Here is a 26,505-nt window from a genome sequence, read left to right as displayed (position 1 = left end):
AAAATTACATGTAAGTCCCTACAGGTTTAATCTTGTAAAAACACCTTATTACACCATGACATCTAAACTTAGGCCAAATAGGCCTTTTTCTGGCGCACAACACACACCCCATCACCACGAAAACTCTTCCCTCAGCCTCCTGACCAAAACCTATCTCATCTCACCTTGTTCGCCTTGTAACGACAACAACAACGGCTGTTGCCACTAATTTATTTTTGCGATTCCAATCGTTTCACTTATCAGAAATCACCTCCGTCACCCCTTTCCTTACTAGTCCTTCCTCTTAGAAACCCTTAACATTTTAGCCTTCAATTGTCATTAATCATTGTCCCAATTTAGGGTTTTCAATTAATAGTAAATTTGGTAACTGACCGATAAAGGCCTCAAGTGCCGATTCAACTGGTCAGGCTGGGCTGGGTTTAAAACACTGGGTAACACTTTCAAATGGCATGAGAGTAATGACTTGAATGATAAGAAAGTTATCAATTCATATACAATTATTGTCAATCGCATTTGTATTGTGATATTTTAACAAGTTTGTTTTGATTTAATGATTCAGTTATTCCCTTAGCTAGTGAATAGATAAGATGTAAACTTACAGTGCGAAGATAGAGTCTAAACAAATTGTGCATTAACATCAAGGTTTTGTCCCCAAAAAAAAAAAGAAAATAAGTTTCACAAGTGCCATTGAAAACAAAGAATTTTTACCACCAACAACCTCCAACATGCTCCCAAATGCCAAAAAAAAAAAATTTAATACAGAAGGTAGTGTTATCAGTGGAGAGAAACAGTTTCATGGTAAATGACAGGAACCCCAGAAAATATATTAGCATACCGATGAAGAGAATGAATCATACAACACAAGCCCATTGGGGAATTCCATACACTGGATGATGTCACCTAGCTCAGATTCTTGCAGCCTCCTTTCCATCTGCGTGAGTGTGTTTTCTCACGTTTTCTCACGTTTTCTAGGCTTGTTGGTGGAGCCGGAGACATCAAGCTCACTAAGGATGGAAATACGCTCTTGAAAGAAATGGTTAGTATTCTCTTTGAAAACCCTAGATCTTTACTCTGCATTTTTAGATTTTGGGATCTGGAAGTTGAATTATTATTTGGAGTATGTAATTGGCTAGTGATGAGGAATCTACTTTAATCGATTATTTATTTAGTTGGCTTTTGAAGTAGCAAAGAAGTATTTGACATTCTAAGTGCAGGGTTTTTATTTTATTTAGAAAATAATATTTACATGTATGTGGTTTGGTATTGAATTGGGCTGAGGAGTGAATGTGTTTACTGGTGTATTTTGTTTTAACTAGTCTTTGAACCTTGGAATCAAGATCTCTCTTCCTAATTTTTCGTTTTGTTGGCAATGCTTTTAAATAAAATTGCTGTTGAAATGGAAGTCTATGGAAAGCTGGATTGATGTGAATTTTATTATTATGTTATGGCAGAGTCTATTTGTAAATTAGTTAAATTTTTAAGGGAACTCCTTGCTCCATGTTTTTATTATTTCCTTGGTGATTATGGTGGCAATGCTTGCAGCAAATTCAAAACCCAACAGCTATCATGATTGCGAGGACAGCTGTTGCTCAAGATGATATTAGCGGAGATGGCACAACTTCGACGGTTATTTTTATTGGTGAGCTTATGAAACAATCAGAGCGCTATATTGATGAAGGTCAGTAGTTCTAGACTCTATTGGATTAGACAGGTTCTCTATTTTTTTTTTGGTAGCAGACACATTGTCTATTGTTGTTTTATCCTTTTTCAGAATAATTGATGTCTCTGCTCCATTTTTTTTTTCTGAAGTTGGTGATGGGTTTATTAAATGGTTTACTCACTCCAGCTTCTTAAATTACCGTTTCTTAGAATTGGTTTAGTGCTGGATTTTTCTGACACGGGATCGTTTTGTTTAAATTCAAGTTTTACTAGTTGAAATGGAAAATGTGGGATGTTTTTGGTTGTAATTGCTGGGCACTTGGTTGTTATAAACAAGTAACACTTGTTTCTATGTTATATGTTGTTTGTGTTAGAATGGAGCATTTTGGCTGTCATTATTTCCATTTTTTGTTCAAAAGAAAATTTACAAATGTGCAGTGCTATGATAATCTTATGTATGGGACTTGTGTCTGTTTTAGGTATGCATCCACGTGTTTTGGTTGATGGTTTTGAGATTGCCAAAAGAGCGACTCTCCAATTTCTTGAAAAGTTCAAGACTCCTGTTGTGATGGGTGATGAGCCCGATAAAGAGATTCTGAAAATGGTTGCAAGAACAACAGTGAGAACAAAGGTATGTGTTAGTTTCTTTTTCATGTTTTGTTTATGTCTAATATAGTTTTCTCTTATTTATGGTTTAGTTCTTACTTTATTTTCTTCTCTACAGCTATATGAATCATTGGCAGACCAGTTGACTGACATAGTTGCTAATGCGGTTAGTGCACCTATTAGTCTGTTGGCTTTATTTGTAGAGTTGGGGGTAAACCTTTTGTATCTTTTTGTTTAATAGACTGGTTGAATATGGCAGGTGCTCTGCATTCGGAAGCCCGAGGAAGCAATTGATCTTTTTATGGTGGAAATAATGCACATGCGTCATAAGTTTGACGTGGACACACGTCTTGTATGTTGAAGTTCTTTAATTTTTTTGATGCATTGAAAATTTTCATGTTTTGCTACTCGGTCCTTTATGTTTGTTTTTATATTGAAAAATGTATTTTAGGACTGTCTTATGATTAAACTGCCTTCTCAAATCTTTATGAATAAATTTTGGATTTAATGCAGTAAATATCTAAGTTATTGTAATACAGAGGAAAAAAATCAGTTACTGTTTAGTTATGCCCATGCTGTCTCTTTGCCATTTTGATGTTACTGCTTAAACACTTAAGAGACAATTTGTTACTGTTAGGTTGTTTTTGGATGCTGGTTGTTTGTGGGTATCTTAGGGGTCTCAAAATATAAGCAACTATTTGAATGTTAGACTTAAATTGGACACTCTTTTTTTTTAATATCCTAATCAAACCTGCCTGTTCTTTTCTTTTTTTTTTTTTTTTTTAAATGCATTAAATCTTTTCATACTTAAGTTTCTCTCTTTCTTTCCTTCTCTTCTCTCTCGCTCTCTGTTTATATTATGCTATTTCTCAATTCAGTTATGCTGTTTTCAGGTCGAGGGTCTTGTTCTTGATCATGGCTCTAGACATCCTGATATGAAGCGGCGGGCAGAGAACTGTTACATATTAACATGCAATGTGTCATTGGAATATGATAAAAGGTAGATATCTAGAAATTATATATTCCTTTTATTTTGTCACTGTACCCTTTTGACATGATTTCATTTCCTTTTTGGCTTTACAATAAGGCTTATACATCTATATCCACATCTGCATACATAAAAATATATAAATGTTTTGCATAGTGTAAAAGTTCTGATGATAAAATTTGTTTGTTAAATCTTTACAGGAAAGAAAAGCAATTGTCTTAATGATCTTTTCAGTTTTAAACCAATGAAATGAATGTCTAGGTTCTACTCATTACTTTTTCTTATAATTGACCACATTCTCCCAATTAGATCATTTTTAAGTTTTCTAGCTTGTGATTGTGGTTCCCCCACCCACTCATTTGAACTTTTTTTTTTTCAATGTTCAATTTTGCCTGATAAGCTATATATTTTACTGTAACTTTTGCATATTGAAATGCCAGTTGTATTAATTTGATCAAGGTTAGGATAGTGATAAACAAAACTTTCTGAAATCCGGCCATAGCCTGCAATTGTCTTTATGTAGATATTGTATATGGACATCCTAGAACTAATAATGTTGTATCCACCAGTGAAATAAATGCAGGCTTTTTCTACTCCAACGCAGAACAGAGAGAGGCAATGGTTGCAGCTGAAAGACGTCAGGTTGATGAAAGAGTCAAAAAGATTATTGAACTGAAAAATAAGGTACTGACTTCGAAATGATTTTTTTTTTTTTTTTTTTCTTTTTTGTGGAAAGTGTATGTGATATCGTTACGACAGATATTTGGCTCTATTGAAAAATTGTCTTCTATTTGATCATATGCAGGTTTGTTCAGATAATGACAACTTTGTTGTTATCAATCAAAAGGGTATTGATCCCCCATCATTAGACCTTCTTGCTAGAGCAGGGGTAAGTTATGAGCTGCTAATGATGTCCTAGGTCAATGGCTTTACTTGCAAAATGACAATTTATTATTTTAGTGGTTTTTCCATTCCTTTATTTTGTTTGCAATTTTCTAATTTAATGATTGTGCAGATAATTGCCCTTAGAAGAGCAAAGAGAAGAAATATGGAGCGATTGGTGTTGGCATGTGGAGGAGAAGCTGTAAATTCTGTTGATGATTTAACTCCTGATTGTCTTGGTTGGGCTGGACTCGTATATGAGCATGTCCTTGGTGAAGAGAAGTATACATTTGTAGAACAAGTGAAAAATCCTCATTCTTGTACAATTTTAATTAAAGGTACTAGAAATGTATTTGTTAATCTAACTTTCTACTAATTTTTAAAGTTTCATTTTTATTCTACAAATCAGCTAAATGATTAACTAATCAATATTTCTGATATCATTTGCATCATTTTATTTCCTTTTACGGCTATCATATCATCATTTTTATTTTTAAATGTTGTAGGACCTAACGACCATACAATTGCTCAAATTAAGGATGCTGTGCGTGATGGGTTGAGAGCAGTCAAAAATACCATTGAAGATGAAGCCGTTGTATTGGTAAGTTATGCTCAGTTGGTATTCTCTCAGAAATCTTATTAGTTGATTATGCCTTGAAATTGTGATCTATGATGGAGTATTGCTTTTCGTCTGTTCAATTTGCTTTAAACAGTTTGCTTAGATGATAGGTTTTGTATATATATTCCTAATATTTTATCAGATGAAAGTTGACTCATTAACTCATAGTTAAAGTTGAGGGACATAGCTGGCAGTTTGAGGGACGCACTTTCAGCCAAATTAATTGCTTTGTTCAACTGATTACTCTTATTTGACTGTTTAAGAAAAAGACTCTTAACGCATGTTTATTTAATCTGGTCATAAAATGTGGATTGCCTTGCTGCCCATAGGCTTTAGCTCAAATGGTGAAAGAGTGGGGTGGTGGCAGTGGGACCTATTTTAGGTGTTTATTTTACCAACTTTTCCCTTTGAAAAAATTATTCCTTGTTATTTGTGTACTTTTTTTTTTTTTTTGTTTTTTGATGGTGAGGTATGTTCCCAATTGTTGTTCAGGGGGCAGGAGCGTTTGAAGTTGCAGCCAGACAATACCTAGTCAATGAAGTGAAAAAGACTGTTCAAGGGGTATATTTTTTTAAATCTCCCTTCCTATAAGATTAAGTACAACAATGCTATCTTTTGAAATATTGTTAACGTCTACCAACTTGGAACAGCGTGCTCAATTGGGTGTTGAAGCTTTTGCTGATGCTCTTCTTGTTGTGCCTAAGACACTTGCTGAGAATGCTGGGCTTGACACTCAAGATGTGATCATTGCCCTCAAGGTATGCATACATCTTTTGCTCTTATGTTCCTTGGTTTTCTCCTTTTACGATATTAAGAGGAAAAAATATAGATTAATGGTGTTCTATTTCATCTTGATGTTTATTCAGGCGGAGCATGACAGAGGGAATGTTGTGGGATTAAACCAGCACTCAGGAGACCCTTTTGACCCCCAGATGGAGGGCATCTTTGACAACTACTCTGTGAAGCGTCAAATAATAAACTCAGGGTATGCGAGAATGTGTTTTATCATCACTCCCAACTTGTGGGCTGTCTTTTCTAAGTTTTTTTTTAAAGAAAGTGAGCCACATTAGTTTATTGCTGCTTCGGTGCATGGATTTTTGTGGTTGAGCAACAAACTTGCTACTCTATTTTGCAGGCCTGTAATTGCATCTCAGTTGCTATTGGTGGATGAAGTAATTCGTGCTGGTCGAAATATGCGGAAGCCAACTTAGCTTGTTGATGTACTTAAGCATATAATTTTTGTCATATGGAGGTTCTCTATTACTGTTCGGCTGTGTGTACTATGGGTAGCCATGAACTGATGGAATGTGAAAGAGGGTGGTTTTGTTTTGACAATTGTGAACCCAGGCGCCCATCAAAAACTTATTGAGAGAATCCCCATTTCTGTGTTCAGCTCATGAATGAAACTAATTTTGTGCTATGTAGTGATTTAGCCAATTTTTCCACAATCTTGTTTTTATTTTTTCATCTTGCAGTTAAATTTCAGGTGTCTAGTAGTCTAGTAAATTATCTCTTGTATTTCCTTATATACTGCAGCATGCAAAAAATGGTATGTGGAAAATAGATGTGTTTTATGTCTTTTGAAGTGCTTGAAGATTCTTTTTTCTTTGGAAAGTGCCATTGATCAGTTTGCATTTGCAATTTTATAATTCCAAAGAAGTAATATTACACTTACAATATCTTACTAATTTTTTCTCACAATTCTGATGTAGTAGTTTATAATTGATCAATTTGCAAATGTGTTCACCTGCTTGCTATGGGTTTTGCCTTTTTGCCTTTTCAATTATAAGCTCTCATATTGGAGTTGTAAGAAAAAATTTATAAGATTGGGTTGTAAGTCAATCTTTATCCAATTTAGAATGAGTATATTTAGGGTTGGATAATGGTTGAATCTGGGAACTGATGGGAAAGTAGGCATGGCAATGTTCCCCGAGATTTTGGGGACCCGTTTCGCCCTGCCCCTTATGGGGCGGGGAAGCCCCGATTTTTTTGGGGATAGGGGCGGGGGTGGGGGGTGTTTTAATCCTCGTCCTCGGGGATGGGGCGGGAGTGGGTGATGCCTTCCCCCCCCCCGCCCCGTATATAATATATCAAATTAAAAAAATGTATATATATATTTACTTTTCACTAATATCCCTAACTTAATTATACAATTATCCTGTCTATATAAACCCATATTTTTCTAATTTCCCTCACCCTAAACAATTGAACAAGAACAAATTCTGACCTATATTTATGTATAATTAATTATGTTTAAACGATTAATTTAAGTGTTTGTCATGTGAACGAGAATTAACTATTGTGTTTGGTAATGCTCAAATTAATTTATGTTTATATAAAATTAACGGGGCGGGGACGGGCCTTCAACATTCCCCTTTGGGGCAGGGAAGGGGAATTCCTGGCATCCCCGTAACGGGGATGGGGCGGGGGTGAGGAATGATTTTGAGGGTGGGGATGGGTACGGTGAATAAGATCCCCGCCCCGCCCCGCCCCATTGCCATGCCTAGAAAGCACTTTGAGATTGCTTTAAACGTTGTTTACTACCTTTCTCGGGAAACCAATATTGATTTCATGGTTACGGGCAAAAATCTTTTGAAGGGGAGGTTACACTATGGCATGCGATGAGAGTTCTGAGTCTACTGACTTTGATGATAAGAAAGTAAATCAATTCATATACATTATTGTCAATCTCTTCATATACATTAATTGATCTAATTATTCCCTCCTAGCTAGCATTGTTTTAAAACTTGGACTGTACCAGTTGATCAGAGTAGGACTAGATCGGTTGGTTGGACTAGGACCAGACTGATCGGACCAGATCTGATAGTCTCTCTGATCTGGTTTAAGTTTTAAGGTTTTTTTGATATTTTTCAAAGTTATAGGGAGTACTTGTAATTTTTTGGGGATTTTTTGAAATATTTCAAAATTTTAGGAACTAATTTGTAATCTAGGACATTTTTTAAATAAATTAAATTTTCAGAGCCAAATTTGCAATTTTGTCGGAGTGTTTTGTAATATACTAAAATTTAAGGAAATATTTTGTAATTTTTCAAAAATATTTTTATTGCTGACATCATCGGTCCAACCCGTTGGACCGGTCAACCCGTGACCCGAATACCTTAACGGGTCTCACAACGAGTCAGGTTTTAAAACAATGCTAACTAGTGAATAGTTAAGATGTCAACTTACAGTGCAAAGTATAGGGTCTAAACAAATTGTGTATTAAACATCAAGGTATTGTCCCAAAAAAAGAAAAATAAGTATCACAAGTGCCATTGAAAAGAAGATCATTTTTACCACCAACATGCTCCACAAATGCCAAAAAAGTTAATACATAAATGTAGCTTGTATACCAGTGGAGACCAAACCAGTTTCATGGTAAATGACAGGAACCCCAGAAATATCTTATTAGCATACCAATGAAGAGAATTGAATCATACAGCACAAGCTCTATTGTGGAAATTCCATAATGGTATTGGTTATGTTCTTTTGTCTAAGCATAATATTTTATTCTTTTTGTTGCAATTTTACTGTTTCCAGTATGGCTTGCTTAGTTTGTTTATGCTATTGTTGATGTTTGTGCAGGATATTGCTTCGGCTGAACTTGCTCCTACCAGGGCCGGCCCAAGGGGTAGGCAGGTGAGACACCTGCCTAAGGCCCCCAAAAAATAGGGCAAAAAATGGTCCAAATTTTTTATAATTTTTTTTTGAAAAATATGCCACCAAAAAAAAAGATAGTTACTATTTCTTATGTTGGGCCAAAAAAAAAAAAAAAAAAAAAAAAAAAAAAAAAAAAAGATCCAAAAGAGTCTAAATTTATTATAAACTTTTTACATATATTCTCACCCGAAGTTTGACGAAATAGCAAGTTTATACCTCTAGTTTAATATATTCCAATTTACACCCCTAAATTAACACATTGAATTTCTTTTAACAATGAAAGGCTAAAATGGTCATTTATATGTCTCAAATTACTCACCCCCAATTCAATCTCAAAATTTGACATTCACATAAATCATCTCTGCCCCTCTCCTGCCACCGGCTGTTTGGAGCTTATTCCAATTGATTTTCTCACCAAAATTGACCGGAATCATCACTTTATCATTTCGCAAGTGTTTTCCCATCCTTAATAGCCCTTGATTTGGCCCATTTTTTATGAATCTTGCAACCCAGCTCCACTACGCGTGACAACCATTTCCGGCCTTTTCGGCATGTATCTGATGTCGTTGGCCTTCCCCGACACCACCATCTTCCTCCCCTCAGCCCTCTCACCAAAAACCCCTATCATACCTCATCCATTTACTCTACCAATCACCAGCCACCGATACCTTTTTTGTTGCGACTTCTCAAGCATTTTCCTGTCAATTCTAGCATTGGAAATCACCCATTTCACCACCCATGCTTCTCCAGCGTTTGCTCTCCAAAACCCCCCACCAACCTAATCCAGTTAGCTCAACAGTCGTCGTCCACCTCTCCTAGTAATTTTGCATCTCACGAGGTAAGAAAAATAAATTTGAAATAATTTTTTTAATATATGTTTATATTATTAGAAGACCCCCAAAGTAACTCTTGCCTAGGATTACAAATGTTTTTGAGATGGCCCTGACTCCTAGTTACCCAATAAGACTGGGACTGGCTCTTTAACTGTGTTTTATTATGAAATCCTTAACTCGCCTGCTCGTGCTTGCAATCTCGCTAAGCAGGTGTGTATACATAGCTACTTTAATCTTTTTATATATGTTCTTGTTTGGACAATCTGGGAAAAACATGGGATGATAGCTGATGCAGGAATTTTTACCTCATAATGGTAAATTTTGAGTTCCATTTTTATTTCGTGGTTGTTCTGCACTTATCTTTAATTGATCTACTCGGTACTGGCTGATAACTTGATATTACCTTTTTATGATATGATATTTATTAACATTCAATTATTAAACACCTTTTCAACACTCACTGCAATATTACCCATGCAAGTGTTCATACAAAGTCTACGTATAAAGTGAAGATTGAATAGATAAACTAGTATGAAAAGAAATTAAGGTTATAAATATACAATAAATAGGATCGAATGATTGACCATCCAAGGGTAAAATGCACATCAATCTATGAGGCGTTAGCCAACATTATTGTACTTGTTTAAGGTCTCAACAAAATTTATGGTTAAATGTCATTATTTTTCGTTTCCCAAGGTTTCACAGAGGCTCCGATTTCGAACTTAGAGAGCTCCGACAGTTTTTGAATTTTTTTCACTGCACTTCTTTGATTTGGTGAATGTTATATTGCTAAGGACATCTCCAATCGCCAACACTAAAATAGTGTGAAAAATATACTCTAATCCAATACTAAAAACTAATATACAAATTTGGTATAACATTGTTTATCCACACCAATTTGGTGTGATATTATTTATCTACCATAAAATATATTTTATTTTCTTATTTTTGTTATTTGTATTTATGTTAATTTGATTATTATTTATATTAATATTTATAATAATAATTATATAATTCAAAAAATGATGAAAAATTAAAAATAAAAATTTATTCAATGCAAATATTAAACTACAATAACTCAAAATAAAAATTAACACTAATTTAAAAACACTAAAATTAAAAGAAAATACAACATAAACTAAAATAACAATTTAATATTCCGGTAGATTAGTTCTGGATTCTCTAAGATCATCAAAATATTAAAAAGAATTAGAACTAGTATGAGATCCTTGACCTTGTTGTTGAGCTCTTTTTTGAATAATTCTTGATTTCTCATTTTGAAAAAATTCACTCAGGCTTGGATCGGTTTGGATTTCATAATTTTGAGCCCTAGCTAAGTTGCCTCGATTGAAAATAGCAGCAAGCTGTCGATTTTCTTCTTGAATAGTTTCAATTTGGTTTGAAACTTCTTCATCATTTTTCCTTTTTAATTTTGCTTTCTTCACTCCAATGGGTCGTTGAGCTGAACTATCCCCAATATCTTCATCATTTATGTTTAGAGAATATGACGACATGTCACAAGACACCAATTGAGGAGACTTTGAAGTGGGAGTCTCTGATTCTTGTGATACAAAACTACCGGTTTGCCTTTGAAATGCTTCTGTGGCGTTAACATTATCTGTAAATTTTTCAATATCTTTAAGTATAGGCCACACATTATCAAATCTGAAACCTTTCTTATAACTTTTATCTTGTGTTAGTAACATTTTGGCTTGAATCATCTGCAAAACAATATACATATAACGTTAAAATGAATTAGATAAAAAAAAAAAAAGATAATAAATTAAATGTAACAAATACTCACAATATCTTGCTTAGAAGCACCACTTGGATTCATATTTTCAATTTGACGTACGCATCCCCTCAATTTACTAATAGCTTTAAAGATCAGTTGCATTCGACAATGCAAAGTTCTTTTGTTTCAAACCTGAGTGAGAAACACAGGTTTGGAACTACTGTAGTCAAGCTCAACTCGAGACCAAAATTGATCGCTAAATTGGTTTATACCTAAAATCGGGTTTTGAGAAACATCAAGATAAATATGACATAGATGCATGTCTTCTTCATTTGTATACAAAGAACTTCGTTGTGTACTCATTTTGTAACACAAAGGAAGAAGATATATGCTTTTTTTTTTTTCTAAGAGGAAATAGAAGAGATGTGTTCAAAACTAATGTGTTGTATGCTCTTTTATAGCATAAGTTTGAATTGAAAGCTTAAATGGACAACACATCTTTTTGAGCTTGAATAAACAATACATCTTTTGAAATAAGTTACAAATCTCAAAAGTTTTAATAAAAAATACATCTTTTAAGCTTGAATGGACAATACATCTTTTGAAATAAGCCACAAATCTTAAAAGCTTGAATGGACAATACATCTTTTTGAATAAGCTACAAATCTCAAAAGCTTGAATAGACAATACATCTTTTGAAATAAGCCACAAATCTAAAAAGCTTGAATGGACAATACATCTTTTTGAATAAGCTACAAATCTCAAAAGCTTGAATAGACAATACATCTTTTGAAATAAGCCACAAATCTCAAAAGCTTGAATGGACAATACATCTTTTTGAATTATTATTTTTTATCTAGAATAGTGTTTTCTTCAACTATAAAAGCTCACACCAAATAAACTTCCAAATCATTCAACTAATATATCTACAAAGATGAATTTCAATTTTGGAGGTCCATCTCATTTATCATCTTCTAATTCGTCATCATTTTCTGACAATGAAACTGATGACAAGGAATTGATGAATGATCTTGAAGCGGTTGATGCAGAGCAAGAAGCAATCATTCGCATGAGAGCTAACAACAACCTCCTCCTCCTCCTTCACTATCTTAATCAACAAAACAACCAGGTAATCCGTAGAGGATCAATCCTGGTCATAGAGTCGTCAATCACAATGGGAAACTGTTGATCGCAATCTGTTCAACAATTATTTTGTTGGTCACGGTATAATGATTCCATGTTTCGCCGACGATTTCGAATGTCTCAAAATTTATTCATTCATATTGTTGATCACGTGAAAGGTCATGATAACTACTTTGTACAATGAAGGGATGGGCTCGGTAGGCTTTGATTGTCTGTTTTTCAAAAAATAACAATTGTATTCCAGATGTTGGTGTATGGTCTACCGGCAAATGCTACTGATAAGTATATTAAAATAGGTGAGTCTACAACCATTGAAAGTTTGAAGAGATTTTGTCGTGCTATTGTTGAGGTATTTGCATAACGATATCTAAGATCACCTAATGCTAATGATGTTGCAAGGTACTTCATATTGGGGAACAACGTGGTTTTCCAGGAATGGTGGGTAGTTTAGATTGCATGCATTGGAAGTGGAAAATTGTCCAACAACTTGGGCAAGACAATATGCTGGTCATAGTGGATCCCTAACTATTATTCTCGAGGCTATAGCTGATTATGATATTTGGATATGGTGTGCATTTTTTGGTTTGCCAGGTTCCAACAATGACATTAATGTGTTGGAGGCATCTCATCTGTTTGCCAACCTAACTCAAGGTATTGCTCCTCCCGCTCATTATATCATTCAAGGAAAGGAGTATAATATGGGTTATTATTTAGCTGATGGTATATACCCAAAGTGGTCTACTCTCGTACAACTATTCACGATCCACGTGGTCCTAAAAAAGAATTATTTGTAATGAAACAACAAGGATGTGGAAAAGATATGGAACGTGCGTTTGGAGTTCTCCAATCGCGATTTGTAATTATGGCAGGACCGACACGTTTTTGGGAAAAAAATGTATTATATGATATAATGATTGCGTGTATTATTATGCACAGCATGATAATCGAGGATGATCGTAATGTTGATGCATCGATTGAGAATCAGATGGAAGCGCCAACTCCCGAAGTTTAAATTGTCGTAGATGAAAATGTCTGATTTCAAAATTTTCTTACTCGACATAGACAAATCAAGGATACAGAAGCTCACCATACTCTTTGAAATGCATTAATTGATCTTTGTGAGAAGAATATACTAATTCGGAAAATTAAATTACTATCAATATGGAATTTTACTTTCGTATTGTCGTTGTCTTTTTTTTTTTTTTTTGCTAGCATTTTATATTAGATGTAATTTTTTTTATATTAAATGTAATGTTTATTTGATTAAATAAATGCTTAATTTTATTAAATTAGTATAATTTTCAAAGTAATTATTATTTAATAAAAATATTATTCCTAATATTTAATTAATATATACAAAAATAATTAGTGAAATAGACTAATTGTTGATTATTAATAGAAAGAAAAAGAAAGAGAATATTCTAAGGAATGTTCTTTTTTGTGTAATATTTAATGCAATAGGGTTGGAGATGAAATAGTGAAACACACAAAAAATGACACCAATTTAGTGTAAAACTTACACCAATTTGGTGTTTATAGTTGGAGATGATCTAAGAATATTATATTAATAAAAAGATAGATTACCATGAATATTACTATAAATGTTTAAAGAAATGTGTTTGATTGGTTGGAATAAATTGATGAGAATGTTATATTAATATGTTTGATTGGGAGGAATAGATTGGTGGGAATGTTATATTAATATGTTTGGTAGGGAGGAATAGATTGGTGCGTATGTTTAAATATTATTATTATTGTTGTTGTTGTTGTTGTTGTTGTTATTTTGTATTATTATTATTTACATTATTAATATAACCCCCTATATTTAAAAACTTAGCAAAAACAACCCTATAATAAAAATTTAGAAAATCAACGAATGCACCCCCACCAACCCAGCCACTGTCTGGCAGCTAGCAACCACCGCCAGCCGCCAGCATTTGGCAACACAACGGCATACAGTTGGCCCAAAATGGCCTTCTTGCGCCAATCTGGCCATTTCCGGCCAGATCTATGGCCGAAAATGGCCAAATCATGATAGATCTGGCCAAAAAACGGTCAAATCTAATCTGGTCGTTTCCAGCCAGATCAATGGTTGTTAAAAACTAGCTCTGGCCCAAATCTGGCCGTGGATTTTTGGCCATTTCCGGCTAGATCTATGGCCATATCAAAGACTCCCCGTAACTCCCAACGACTTTTAACGGCAATCGGTGGTGGTTGGCCAGCTGCCGACGGTGGTCGCTAGGTGACGATGGTGGTCAATGATTTGTTTTAAATATAAGGACATTATTGTCTAAAAAAATTAATTAAACAAGGGTAAAATTGTAAATGGTAGATTAAATATGGGTAATATCGATTTCTTGAAGGGCATGTCACGCCAAGGTTTTAAAACCCGCCCAAGTTGAAACCCAATAAAGTGATTGGGTCCTAGGTTGATCGGTTGAACATGTTTGATCGGTGGGTCAAATTGGTGATGTCAGCTAGACCTAGCAAAACGGGTGGGTGGGCTGGGTTCGGGTCAGGTCATCACGGGTACGAGCCCAATACAGGTCAAGATATATGGGTCCAAAATATTGGGCCCATACCCTACCCTATGCGGGTATGGGTGGACTCGCAGGTACCCCTTTTTCTCTCTCCAGGTTTTGGTTTTTACATTTTCACCCCCAATAGTTTTCAATTAAGATAGTTACACCCCAAAATTCTTGCAATTTTTATTTTTTACATTTACACCCCAAAATCAACTACTCTAAATTCAATTTAATTTAGAATATAAACAAATATGAACCAAAATAAACAAATAACACATAAACAAACACAATAAGTCAATAACATATAATACAAAACTATAAATACCAACCAAAATAAACAAATACATAATCACTAATAGTAATACAAATAAACAAACACAAGTCAAAAACATATAATACAAAACTATAAATACCAACCAAAATAAACAAATACATAATCACTAATACACATAAACAAATACAATAAGTCAATAAACTACAAATACCAACTAAAATAAACAAATAAATAATCAAATGTTCAACAAAAAACATTCTTATGGCAGCAAATGTTCATCCCACAATGGGGGTGATAGAGTCTCTTGATTCCATGGTCCCGGGATTAGTTAATGGCACATTAAGATCATCATCCGAATCATCATTCACATCATCATCTACAAAACAATAATCAACTACAAATATTAATAAATATAAATAATAAAATATATGAAATATTATGTTAACATGTTACCTGTAAACTCATATCCATATAGCCAAGTGTGAGTGCATATAAAAGATTAAGCATTTTTTGGTCGAAGTGAGCTTCGATATTTGTTGAGCACTTTATTGCCAATACTAAAAGCAGACTCCAAAGCAACGAATGTTATTGGTATTGCCATGATATCACGAGCCATCATGGCAAGTACCGGATAACGATCACGATTGTTCTTCCAATGATCGAAGATATCCAAATTTTGATATTTGATGCAGTCAAACCTCATCTCTTCCAAATAAAGATCTAATTCGGATTTCTTAGAGAAAATGAAATCACTCTCATAGTTGTCAAAATCCTCCACCATTTAAATAGTTAAGTGTCAAAAGTTAAAATTAAACAATAAACAATGCTTCATTTATCATAAGAATATAAAAACTAAAAAGTATAGTAACTTACAGAAGAATGATCTATACGCCTACCAAGAGTAGGACCACTAGCAAGAGAAACAACTGAAGGTGAGGCAGGAACTTCTTTGGAACATTGAGCCTTGTAAGCTTGAAAAAGCTTTTGTAAGTTATTCTTAACAACCTCCGACTTCCGTGTGGCAGTAGTCAAATCATAAAATTTCTTGAAAACATACTCCACAAATGGAAACTTGAGACGTGGGTCAAGTATAGTTGCAATCGTCAACACAAGGCTATAAGAATCCCAATATTTTGTAAATTTTGGGATCATTTATTCCGCCATGCTCCTAACAACTTCTTCCTCACTCATCCTCTCTTCAATTAAACGAATTGAATTTCCCACACACATTTCAGGTACAAGTTTGTTGTAGGATATTTAGAACCCAAGAATAAAGTCGTAATATCATAAAATGGTTCCAAGAACTTTCACATCCTCGCCCCCTATCCCATTCGTCATCTGATGGACAAAATTTATAACTGAGATCTATTGTTGATAAAGCCACAAACACAGGACGATATATTAGCGCCGTTTCAAGCATTAAAAATGTCGAATTCCATCTAGTGGAAACATCCAACTCAACCCCATTGAGCTTTTCACTCCCATTTGTATAGCAAGTTCTCCAAACTTGATTCTTCTAGCCTCAATTGTTTTAATACATTTCACACTATCTCGAATCTTATTTAAAGCGACGCTAGTAGCTTTTAACCCTTCTTGAACAATAAGATTCAAGATATGTCCAGAATATCGCACATGGAAAAATTCACCCATACATAACAAAGCATTTTGTACACAAAGTTGATTCCTCAAGATATCCTCCATTCTTTCATTACTCCTTGCATTATCCAAAGTAATTGAGAAAACTTTCTTTTCAATTCCGTACTCTTGCAAGAAATTCATAATATTATCTGCCAAAACAACCCTTGAGTGTGGAGGAGAAATATGGCAAAAGTTCAGTATTTTACTTTGTAACTCCCAATCCTCATCTATATAATGAGCTGTCAAAGAAATATATCCCTTAGTTGTACCAAAAGTCCAAACATCAAAAGTTAAGCAAATTCTACTAGTAAGCCTCCTTAATTCAAGCTTAGTTTTTTTGCTTCGTCCTTTCATATATTTTCAAACAATCCGCCTTAGCAGTGTTCCTAAAATAATGCTTATGCTCCTTACAAACATACAAAAAGACTCTCCTAGTTCCTTGATTCTCCACATATGAATATGGATAATTATGTTGAATAATTGATAAGGCCATATAGTCACGATAAGTCTCTTGACTAATCTTTCTACTTTGCAATCTATGATCATGATCAATCAATAATTGCCCTACATCATGGTTGCCACGTTTTGGACAATCTCCCATATGACACCTAGCCCTCTCATTCTTATTCTCATCAACATGTGTCTCAAAGTAATTCCAAACTTATGATGTTTTACGTTTATCTCTAGAACTAGTTGCAGGAATACTAGAATTAGAAGGAGGTGGCATTACCCTAGAAGCATCGTCACTTGCTCTCACGTTAACCATATCCGTTTCTATAGTTTTAGAATCCGCCATGTCAATGCTTGAGACTACCAAAATATATATATATATATTAGATTGATGGGGTGATATTACAATAATATCAATGTAAATATTATATTAAAATAGATTGAAAAATAAATATAACTAAATGTGATTAAATTATATTGACTTATTGTAATTACAATAATAGCAATATAAATATACACTCCATTTTGCAAATACCCATCATTCATTATTCACATTTTGCTACTAAACAAAATCAACAACATTCCTCCAAGGCATTTAAGAAATCAAATGGCAAATCCAATACAAACACTAAGGGCAATTTCTAGTTTGGAGTCGTAATCTAAAAGTCACAATCTGAAAGTGTTTAGTGGTACTGGTGCATACTTATCCAGCCCTTTTATTGATGGGTTGTTTTCATCTTTATGTAATAAGTCATTGAAGATTTTGGGTTATAAGTTATTGATTTGATAAAGTGTAGGGCATGGCAGTAGATGCTTCCGAATCTGAATCTGCACCCACCTACAATCTTCAATTCAGCGTTTAAATATTGTTCGACTCCTACTGAGCTGAGAAGAGGTCAATGGTCAAAAAATTTGCATTTACATTACCTCCTCTTGTTTAAGTGCAACACTTGTTGTAAGACTTTTCACAAACACCAAACACGCATTTTCACAAACACCAAACACGCATATAGCTATCTCAAAATCAAAACCCCGTGTCATAAAATTTACACAAACATTTTCACAAACACCAAACACACATATAGCATTACAAGCCACAGACTTAAAAAATTAAATATAAAAAAAAACACACACACTTTACCTTATTGTTTTAATCTGAATAGATATGTTAAAAATTAAACATCTAACTTGATTGAAAGAAGAAACATATTTTTAGGGCTATTATAAACATGTTAAAAACTCACCGATCTGCAATAGTGGTGTGAGAGAAGAGATGTTGACGATGACGATGACGATGACGATGACGATGTGAGACGGTGAGAGAGGAGAGTTGCGAGTCTTGCGACGGAGAGAGAGAGGAGATGGCGAGTTGCGACGATGTGAGAGAGAGGAGATGGCGAGTGGTGACTGTGATCTGTGAGAGAAAGGAGTTCAAAAATGGCGACGGTGGGATTGGGATAAGAAATTGAGAATGAGATGAGGCTTGAAAGTTGAGAGAATGAGAGTTCAGAGTCGAATTGTTTTAGTTAGGGATTTCAATTTTCAAATCCCCTTTTTTTAAACAATAAACAGGTACCCACAGGTTTACCCGTTGATAATACAGGTCAGGTACAGGTCCAAAAAAAAAAGGTCCAATACATTAGACTCATACCCTATATTTTTTACTTGGGTACGGGTCGACCCGCGATTCTAGAGCCGTTTTGCGAGGTCTAATGTTAGCATATAAAACAGTTAGAATTTAGCAAAAACACTCGTAAAATTACATGTAAGTCCCTACAGGTTTAAAATCTTGTAAAAACACCCTTAATTACACCATCGACATCTACAACTTAGGCCAAATACGGCCTTTTTCTGGCGTCAACAACACACCCCATCACCACGAAAACTCTTCCCTCAGCCTCCTGACCAAAACCTATCTCATCTCACCCTTGTTCGCCTTGCTAATCGACAACAACAACAGGCTGTTGCCACTAATTTATTTTTGCGATTTCCAATCGTTTCACTTATCAGAAATCACCTCCGTCACCACCTTTCCACTAACAAGTCCTTCCTCTTAGAAACCCTTAACATTTTAGCCTTCAATTGTTCATTAATCATTGTCCCAATTTCTAGGGTTTTCAATAAATAGTAAATTTGGTAACACGACCCGATAAAGGCCTCAAGTGCAAATTCAACTGGTCAAGCTAGGCTGGGTTTTAAAACACTGGCTAACACTTTCAAATGGCATGAGAGTAATGACTTGAATGATAAGAAAGTTATCAATTCATATACATTATTGTCAATCGCTATTTGTATTGTGATATTGTTTAACAAGTTTGTTTTGATTTAATTGATCCAGTTATTCCCTCCTAGCTAGTGAATAGCTAAGATGTAAACTTACAGTGCGAAGTATAGGGTCTAAACAAATTGTGCATTAACATCAAGGTTTTGTCCCCAAAAAAAAAAAAGAAAATAAGTTTCACAAGTGCCATTGAAAACAAGATCATTTTTACCACCAACAACCTCCAACATGCTCCACAAATGCCAAAAAAAAAAAAATTTAATACAGAAGTGTAGCTTGTATATCAGTGGAGAGAACCAGTTTCATGGTAAATGACAGGAACCCCAGAAATATATTATTAGCATACCGATGAAGAGAATTGAATCATACAACACAAGCCCTATTGTGGGAATTCCATACACTGGATGATGTCACCTAGCTCAGATTCTTGCAGCCTCCTTTCCATCCTGCTGAAGCATATATTCTCTTTTCATTTCTTCCAAGACAGCGTCATTAGTGCTGCAAAAACAAACCATGTCAGATACTTGAATTTTCAGACTCAATTTTTCAATCTAAGTTTAGTCTTTGAGATGATTATTATGTCTTCACTCTTACTTGAACTTATATAATCTGCCGTTGTCAAGATTAAGCCTGCCAAAACATTATCTCCTATTTTGGGACTCCATTTTTGTCAAATAAGGTTATATATGTGATAAAATTTCAACACCACAACTCAAACCACATCCTGAACACAACAGTTACAGCCAGTCATAAACGTGACATCCTTTTTTTCCATTTTTTTCATTCATCTGCTTTGTAGTTCAAATGCAGGAACACAATAAAGGCCGTTGTTCTTTCAATCAATTCTCCCTTAGTCTTTTGGACCATTGATAAGACATGATACTTATTGTTCAGAAACATAAGAGTTGAGCTATACATGAATAAAGATAGGACTTTTGATGTCTCCACAAAAACAAATGTTTGCTAGAAACGACAATTTTCAGGTCATCAACAGGTCCAAAGTGTATTAAATTATTGATATTTATATTGATTAAGTGCAAAACAAATGCTTGCATCAGTGAAGAAATTTCCAACAAGTTCAATAGGTACCATTGAAAATTGCAAGAGATGCAGTAATGAAGAAACAAATGATCTAAAATTGACAATAAAGTGATGATCAATGGAAATGAATTGTCCAGAAGTATAAATGTTTGTAGACTGGAACCAATTCCATACATATTCATATTTTCCTTATCATCTCTAGGCACATCTAATCATGTTGATGAATAATAATATATTCTAAAGCAAAACCAACTCTGGAAAAAAGAGCATTAACATTCCAAATAAAAGCCCTCAGATATTAAATAAAACATAACATGTATATAGGCAAAATAAGAGGGAGGAAGGCTTGCAAAACATTTTGCAATTCATGCTATAGGACCCGATGGTACAACAGTGAACAGCCACAGAAGCTATGAACAGATCAAATATTTGGTTAGATGTTTTATAATAATCATATAACAGATCAAAATGGGGACCTGTATCGGATACATTTCAGGATCCAGGACTGAAAAGTCCAATCATGGATTTACATTTCTATTTTATGTTTTGAAAAAAAAAAAAAAAAATTACTAAGGAAATTATCCAAATGAAATCTATCAAAATCTGAAGCTACTGTCAGCACAAAGTTGACTCAAATGATTCTTAATCTTTAACCTTTGATCATATTTTCATAAACACGTTTCCTTTACAAATCACAGCCTGAAACATTGCCAGATGGAACACTAAAACTCTCTGAGTGACATGGACAAGAGTGTTAAATTTCAGTCTTGCGGGCAGTCACTCAATGCAAAAATGCTAATAAAAATGTCAACAACCATTTGACATTTCTAAAAATACAAAATAAAATAAAATAAACAATGCTCACCCAAGATAGCAAAATGAAATCTGCATGTAGTGCTCCTACTGGGGAAAGGTAAGAATAGAAAGCATTTTCAAGTACAAATGCTTCCCCTTTGAAGGTTTTACGAAAAGACACTTCTTAGAAAAGTGCCGATCAAGCCATTTAAATCAGACTTTAGATACTTTTTTAATAAAGCAATTCAAATATTTTTTCATCATCTAAGTAATTTCCTTGTCTATTTCAAATCAAACACTACAATTGATGCATAATTCATAAATGCACTTTCAGCTCCCAAATACATCCTTACTCAGTTCTCTAATACTAATTCTATTAGCAGAATCATAAAGCTACATCCTAATATCATCCAAACACATTTTAAACAATAAATAAAGAAAGAAAAACATGTTTCTCCGACAGAATAAACTTACTATTGATGAAGGCAATTGTTTAACTCTTTAGCTTGTTTGCGACACTGCCACACAATCGAAAGTGTTTTTCCAGCAGCACATTCAGCATACTTGGACGTGTAACGATCACATTCTTTTAACGCCTTTTGCTTCATTTTACTCCGCAAAGCTACCATTTTTTTTTTTTTTTTTTTTTTAATTAAAACATTATTGCAATTTCAAAACAAAAACATAAACTTTGCGCAATCAAACAAGGGTTTAATTTACATATAGTACCTTCTTCTACTTTCTTCTTCACGTGATTCTCTCGTGCTTCCTGAACGTATCCCATTTGACGGAGCTTCTCTGGTAAAATGATGTTCGTTCCTTGCTTGGATTGTAACAGCTGCGAGTCTTTGAGGAGGAAGAAGATATGAAGGTTAATTTACTTATTGGACTTCTGAAAATGTAGTTGGGCCTTAAGACCCAGTTTAATGACCCAAGAGAAAATGGACTAAGCCCAACAATCTAGGCCCAGTTTAGTGACCCAAGGAGAAATGGATTAAGCCCAACAATCTTAGGCCCAGTTTCAGGAGTAGACAAACAAAACGGTTCCATTTTATAGTTGAACTGAACCGTACCGTCCCGTACAAGAAAAAATTGTACCTTACCATTAGACCTGGCAAACACGCGGGTGTACCCGCGGGTCAACGGGTACCCGCACCCAACGGGCGGGTACGGGTAATACATATTTTGACCCGTGAGAATCTGACCCGTACCTGGTCCGCCCGTGACTTTTGTGGATGGACCGGGTACTACCCGCGAGTACCCGTGGACCCGCAAATTTGAAATTTAAAAAAAAAAAAAAAAAAAACTTATCACTCGGTATTCCAGATCTTTCCACAACCTTCCTCTCTTCCTGTGCGCTACCTTATATTTCCTTTCCAATTCTCTCCCCACAATTCCATTATTCGCTTATTCAGATTTCTCTCCACGCTTTCTTCACTTCTCTGATCTTTCGCTTGCTGCCATGGCCTCTGAAGCTGAAACTCCTGAGATTTCTTCTTTGTTTGAGCGACTCTTGAGGCACAAAGATATGTCTTTATTTCTTCCCTTTATTTTGGGTTTCACGGGTAACATCTCCACGAGAGAGAGTAATCCTGAACACACAGATCAAGAAAAACTACGAATTCGAGTGGGAGAATTATTCTAATTAACCCTTTGACTCAAGGAATGGTGGTGATTGAAGGAACGTCAAGTTTGGATTCTTTGATGAGGAACTTAGTATCCAAAGATGGTCAACCGCCAGCTTCCAAGGCGTCTGTGGAGGCTCTGCGGAGTTTCGAGATTGGTGATAGTGAAGATGAAAAAGAAGGGGAAGTGGGTGAGTGTGTAGTGTGTTTAGAAGAGTATGAGGTTGGTGAGATGGGGAAAGAGATGCCATGTAAGCATAGGTTTCACACTAAATATATAGAGAAGTGGCTTGGGATTCATAGGTCGTGTCTTGTTTGTAGATACAAGATGCCTGTTGATGAAGAAGAAATTGGTTACAAGAGAGATGAGCAAAGGAGAGAGGTTTGGGTCAGCTTTTCTTTTAATAGTGGTAGGAGAAGTGGGGATTCTGATCCTGAATCTAATCAAACTCAAAATCAAACTTCTCTTGCAGCAGATTTTGAGTCTGCTGATGTCTCTTCTTCCCCAAGTGGGAGAGAAAGAGAAAGAGAGACTGTGATTTGAAGCAGATTACAGAAAAATAAATTTTCACGGGTGACCCGTACCTACACGGGATGGTACGGATCATGAAAATGTCGACCCGTGAGATTTTTTCACCCGCGACCCGTTCCACCCGTGACCCGTTGTTACACGGACCATACCCGCCCGTTTGCCAGGTCTACTTACCATACGTATTAGATTAATAATCGAATTATACCGAACCAAAAAAATTAGTAAGGTATGATTCAATTTTTCAATGGAGGGCTTTTTGATATTTTTAGGGTGTTTTATGATATTTTTTGGGGATTTTATTTTTGTAATTAAAGAGAGTATTTAAAAAAATTAAAAAAACAAAAATATAAACCGTTCGATTCGAATAAACCAAAAATTGAAAATCGTATCATACCGTTCTTAAAAAAAATCAAACGGTTTTTTTTTTTGCTAAAAAATCATACCGTATCAGATTGAACATATAACTTCACTTTTTTTTTGTCCATCCTCATCTAATTTAGGGTTTTTGTCGCTTATTTTTAAACTAACAAACAACCCAAAAGAATTTGATATAAGTATCTCTAAACTGATTTTATATAAAGTAGATTATTAAATAATCTATTTTATTAAAAAAAAAAAATTTGTACCTTTTTAGTATTCAAAAGTGGTGTTTTCATAAGAGTCAATTGACTTTATTTGGTTATTGACTGTTCATCTATTGATCTCAACCACCACTTGTCTTTTTGCTCAACAAAGGCCGTGTTTGGTTCACTACTATTATCCATATTCTGGATCTGATTTTTTAAATAATATTTGGCACATTATTTCAAAAATATTACCTATTTTTTTAATTATTTTTAGAACTCATAAGGTTATTAATTTCATTAAATTCTCCCTGAAAAAAAGTTTAAAAATTAGCAAAAACACCCCTACGACCTATACTTGCCAGATTTCGACAACCACCATCGGTGGTAGCCGGAATCTGTTCAACGGCCTACCTACCGACCAGAATTGGCCGGAAGTTCACCGATCTGGCCTTTTCCGGCCAGATTGACCACGGATCTGAAGACCAAATCTTAGTCATCGTTGACCGAAAACGACGACCATATCTTTGGCAGTCGCTAACGGCCAAAGATGGCAGTCGTTTTAGCCTTTTTCGACCGTCGCGGCCACAACATGCCTTAGATCTGGTCTTTTCCGACCAGATCCGTGGTAGATTTGGCCGAAAAATGCTATAACGCGTGTTACGACATAGATCCGACCAGTCTATGTCATAACTCGATTTACCGGTCTGTGTCGTAACATAATTTTTTGGCCAGATTCTGGTGGTAGTGGCCGAAATCTGGCACTGCAAGTGATGGGGGTGTTTTTGTTATTTTATATGTTAGGGTGTTTAATTAAGTTAACAAACCTATGAGCTTTTTCATAAATTTTTAAATTTTACCTCGTAATACTCCCTTATTAAATTACCCAATATTATTCCTAAAATCTTATCCAAAATAATAAACCAAACACATTTTTACATGTCTAATTATAATTAAAAATAATAAATTATTCCATAATTATAAAGGAAATTTCTGGGAAATTTCTCAATCACAATTCTTTGTCTTAATAATCAAGGATGGGGACCATAAATTGACTTGACAAACCTCTTCGCCAATAACAAAGCCACCAACTTCTTGGAATGCTCAACATCATAAATCAGAACAACAGATAAAAGTGAACTAAATAGCAGCTAAATATATTTCAACCTAATTTTTAAGGACTAATGATTGCTATTTCATTTCACCCTAAGACTTGTTCATACTTTCAAATGTCATCTCCACAGTAAATAGTCTCTCTAAAAAAAAAAACAAGAAAAAGACTTGTTCAAAGCTCATCAAACTCCATTTATGATAATGCTTCACCTCACATGCCCCACTCCACAAATATGATAACTGTAAATGAAGTTCTCCATTTATGAAAAATCATATATATTTATTTATTAGCTTATATTTAATAGAAAGTTCTCAACCGGAAATGAGAATTTTCAGAAGAAATATTGTCGATGGTAAACTTATCAGTGAAGTAAATCTTGGCAGAATGGCACTTGACATAAGTGACACAATGACATAAGTAAAGCTTATTCTTAAGGGACTTGTAAATGAAGTAAGTTTCAGTTATTAAAATTTGTTTAAGAATTTATTTAGTCATTTCACTTCAATTTGGGGCAGTTCCTTGTCTCTTGTCTTTTGGTGGACGGGTATAGGCATTTACTAATTAAATTAAAGAGTAAACGACATGTTCTCACGCAAGGTTTGGCAAAATAACAAGTTTCTACCTCTAGTTTCATAAGTTTTATTTTCACCCTTAAATTAACAGAAAATGTATTTAATATAATGATCAAAGGTTAAAATAGTTATTTAACTATTTACAAAAATAAAAATTTTAAAGTAACCCTCAAAGTCTCAAAATAAGTTAAATAACCCTCCACAAAATGGGAGGGATGGTGAGTCGCCAACGAGAGGAAATCGGCCCCAAAAAAAGCACCCAAACAGCACAAGCTAACGTCCACCACCTCTTGCTAAAATGGGTGGTTATTTTGGTGAAAAGAAGGTTGGAGAGGATGTTGCTGGTGGTGAGGTGGTTGTGGTCGTGGAAGGTGTTGTGGTGGTGGCGGCCGTGAAAGGTGGTGGTGGTGGTTGGGAGAAGGTTTACGAGAGTGTAAGCTGGAGGGCAAGTCGCTGATTGCGAACTTTTATTTAACAGGTTGTGTTTGATCGGAAAAAGGTCAAAGGAGAAAGCTTTTGGAGGCGCCGACAACCCAAAAAATCCAACAAGTCACAAACACTTCTAAAGAATCTCAGTTTACGTCCAAACATCCAACAAAATCAACCCAAAACAATCCTTCAAACTCACACAAAACCCAAGGAATATGGCCTTCGAGATGGTGAAAAAGGAGCAAAGAGGGTTCGGGGGACAAGGGGGTTTTGTAGAGGGTATACTGGGGAGTGGAATGGCTAGGTAAAGGGCTATTTCCAGTGGGAAGGGTGGTTGGAAAAAGGTTCGGAAGTGGCGGCCCAAAAAAGGCTTTGAAGTGGGGGTTATTTTCTAATTCTATTAATTTGGGGGTTAAAAGAAATTAAAAATATTTTGTCAAGGGCAATATAGTAATATCACTTTCTCTACCTGTGTCAAAGTCTAAAAGTTATTAACGGTGTTGGTTTAAAGGTGAAAATTTATAATTTATAAAATCAGGGG

General features: G+C 34.8%; 3 protein-coding genes and 2 pseudogenes across 3 annotated transcripts; 3 read left to right on the top strand and 2 right to left on the bottom strand.

The window, feature by feature from the left end:
* The first annotated feature begins 940 nt into the window (after positions 1-940).
* Positions 941-6,202, top strand: LOC116113854 (T-complex protein 1 subunit zeta 2-like). Its single transcript, XM_031400016.1, has 14 exons — positions 941-1,036; positions 1,543-1,678; positions 2,139-2,290; positions 2,384-2,431; positions 2,525-2,617; positions 3,159-3,265; positions 3,823-3,937; positions 4,059-4,142; positions 4,269-4,473; positions 4,642-4,736; positions 5,247-5,315; positions 5,405-5,512; positions 5,621-5,739; positions 5,890-6,202. Exons 1-14 carry the CDS (start codon positions 1,034-1,036, stop codon positions 5,963-5,965), a joined length of 1,410 nt encoding a protein of 469 aa, XP_031255876.1. The 5' UTR covers positions 941-1,033; the 3' UTR covers positions 5,966-6,202.
* Positions 6,203-9,969: 3,767 nt separating this feature from the next.
* Positions 9,970-11,084, bottom strand: LOC116113821. The gene is made up of 3 exons (XM_031399989.1): positions 11,052-11,084; positions 10,590-10,968; positions 9,970-10,061 (listed from the first exon to the last, which is right to left on the bottom strand). Exons 1-3 carry the CDS (start codon positions 11,082-11,084, stop codon positions 9,970-9,972), a joined length of 504 nt encoding a protein of 167 aa, XP_031255849.1.
* Positions 11,085-11,916: 832 nt separating this feature from the next.
* On the top strand, positions 11,917-13,224 carry LOC116113819 (annotated as a pseudogene).
* Positions 13,225-19,533: 6,309 nt separating this feature from the next.
* LOC116113791 (uncharacterized protein DDB_G0275933-like) lies at positions 19,534-23,265 on the bottom strand. The gene is made up of 3 exons (XM_031399953.1): positions 21,859-23,265; positions 21,604-21,751; positions 19,534-19,791 (listed from the first exon to the last, which is right to left on the bottom strand). The coding sequence occupies exons 1-3, from the start codon at positions 21,911-21,913 to the stop codon at positions 19,713-19,715; spliced, it is 282 nt and encodes a 93-aa protein (XP_031255813.1). The 5' UTR covers positions 21,914-23,265; the 3' UTR covers positions 19,534-19,712.
* Positions 22,542-23,574, top strand: LOC116113790 (annotated as a pseudogene).
* The last annotated feature ends 2,931 nt before the right edge of the window (positions 23,575-26,505 follow it).

The sequence above is a fragment of the Pistacia vera genome, unplaced genomic scaffold (genome assembly GCF_008641045.1).
Source record: "Pistacia vera cultivar Batoury unplaced genomic scaffold, PisVer_v2 Contig691, whole genome shotgun sequence".
Taxonomy (NCBI): Eukaryota; Viridiplantae; Streptophyta; class Magnoliopsida; order Sapindales; family Anacardiaceae; genus Pistacia; species Pistacia vera.
Note: the sequence above shows the minus strand (reverse complement) of the source record. Positions and strands in the feature narration are given on the sequence as shown.

Excerpts from the sequence above, each read along its gene's own strand:
- LOC116113821 (XM_031399989.1), bottom strand. The coding sequence starts at position 11,084 with ATGAATCCAAGTGGTGCTTCTAAGCAAGATATT. Across the intron at positions 10,969-11,051 it reads GTGCTTCTAAGCAAGATATT|ATGATTCAAGCCAAAATGTT; the intron begins GTGAGTATTTGT and ends ATTGTTTTGCAG. Across the intron at positions 10,062-10,589 it reads TGCTGCTATTTTCAATCGAG|TGTTGGCGATTGGAGATGTC; the intron begins GCAACTTAGCTA and ends ACACTATTTTAG.
- LOC116113854 (XM_031400016.1), top strand. Across the intron at positions 1,679-2,138 it reads AGAGCGCTATATTGATGAAG|GTATGCATCCACGTGTTTTG; the intron begins GTCAGTAGTTCT and ends TGTCTGTTTTAG. Across the intron at positions 3,266-3,822 it reads TCATTGGAATATGATAAAAG|TGAAATAAATGCAGGCTTTT; the intron begins GTAGATATCTAG and ends TGTATCCACCAG.
- LOC116113791 (XM_031399953.1), bottom strand. The coding sequence starts at position 21,913 with ATGGGATACGTTCAGGAAGCACGAGAGAATCACGTGAAGAAGAAAGTA. Across the intron at positions 21,752-21,858 it reads GAAGAAGAAAGTAGAAGAAG|CTTTGCGGAGTAAAATGAAG; the intron begins GTACTATATGTA and ends AAAAAATGGTAG. Across the intron at positions 19,792-21,603 it reads AACAATTGCCTTCATCAATA|CACTAATGACGCTGTCTTGG; the intron begins GTAAGTTTATTC and ends TTGTTTTTGCAG.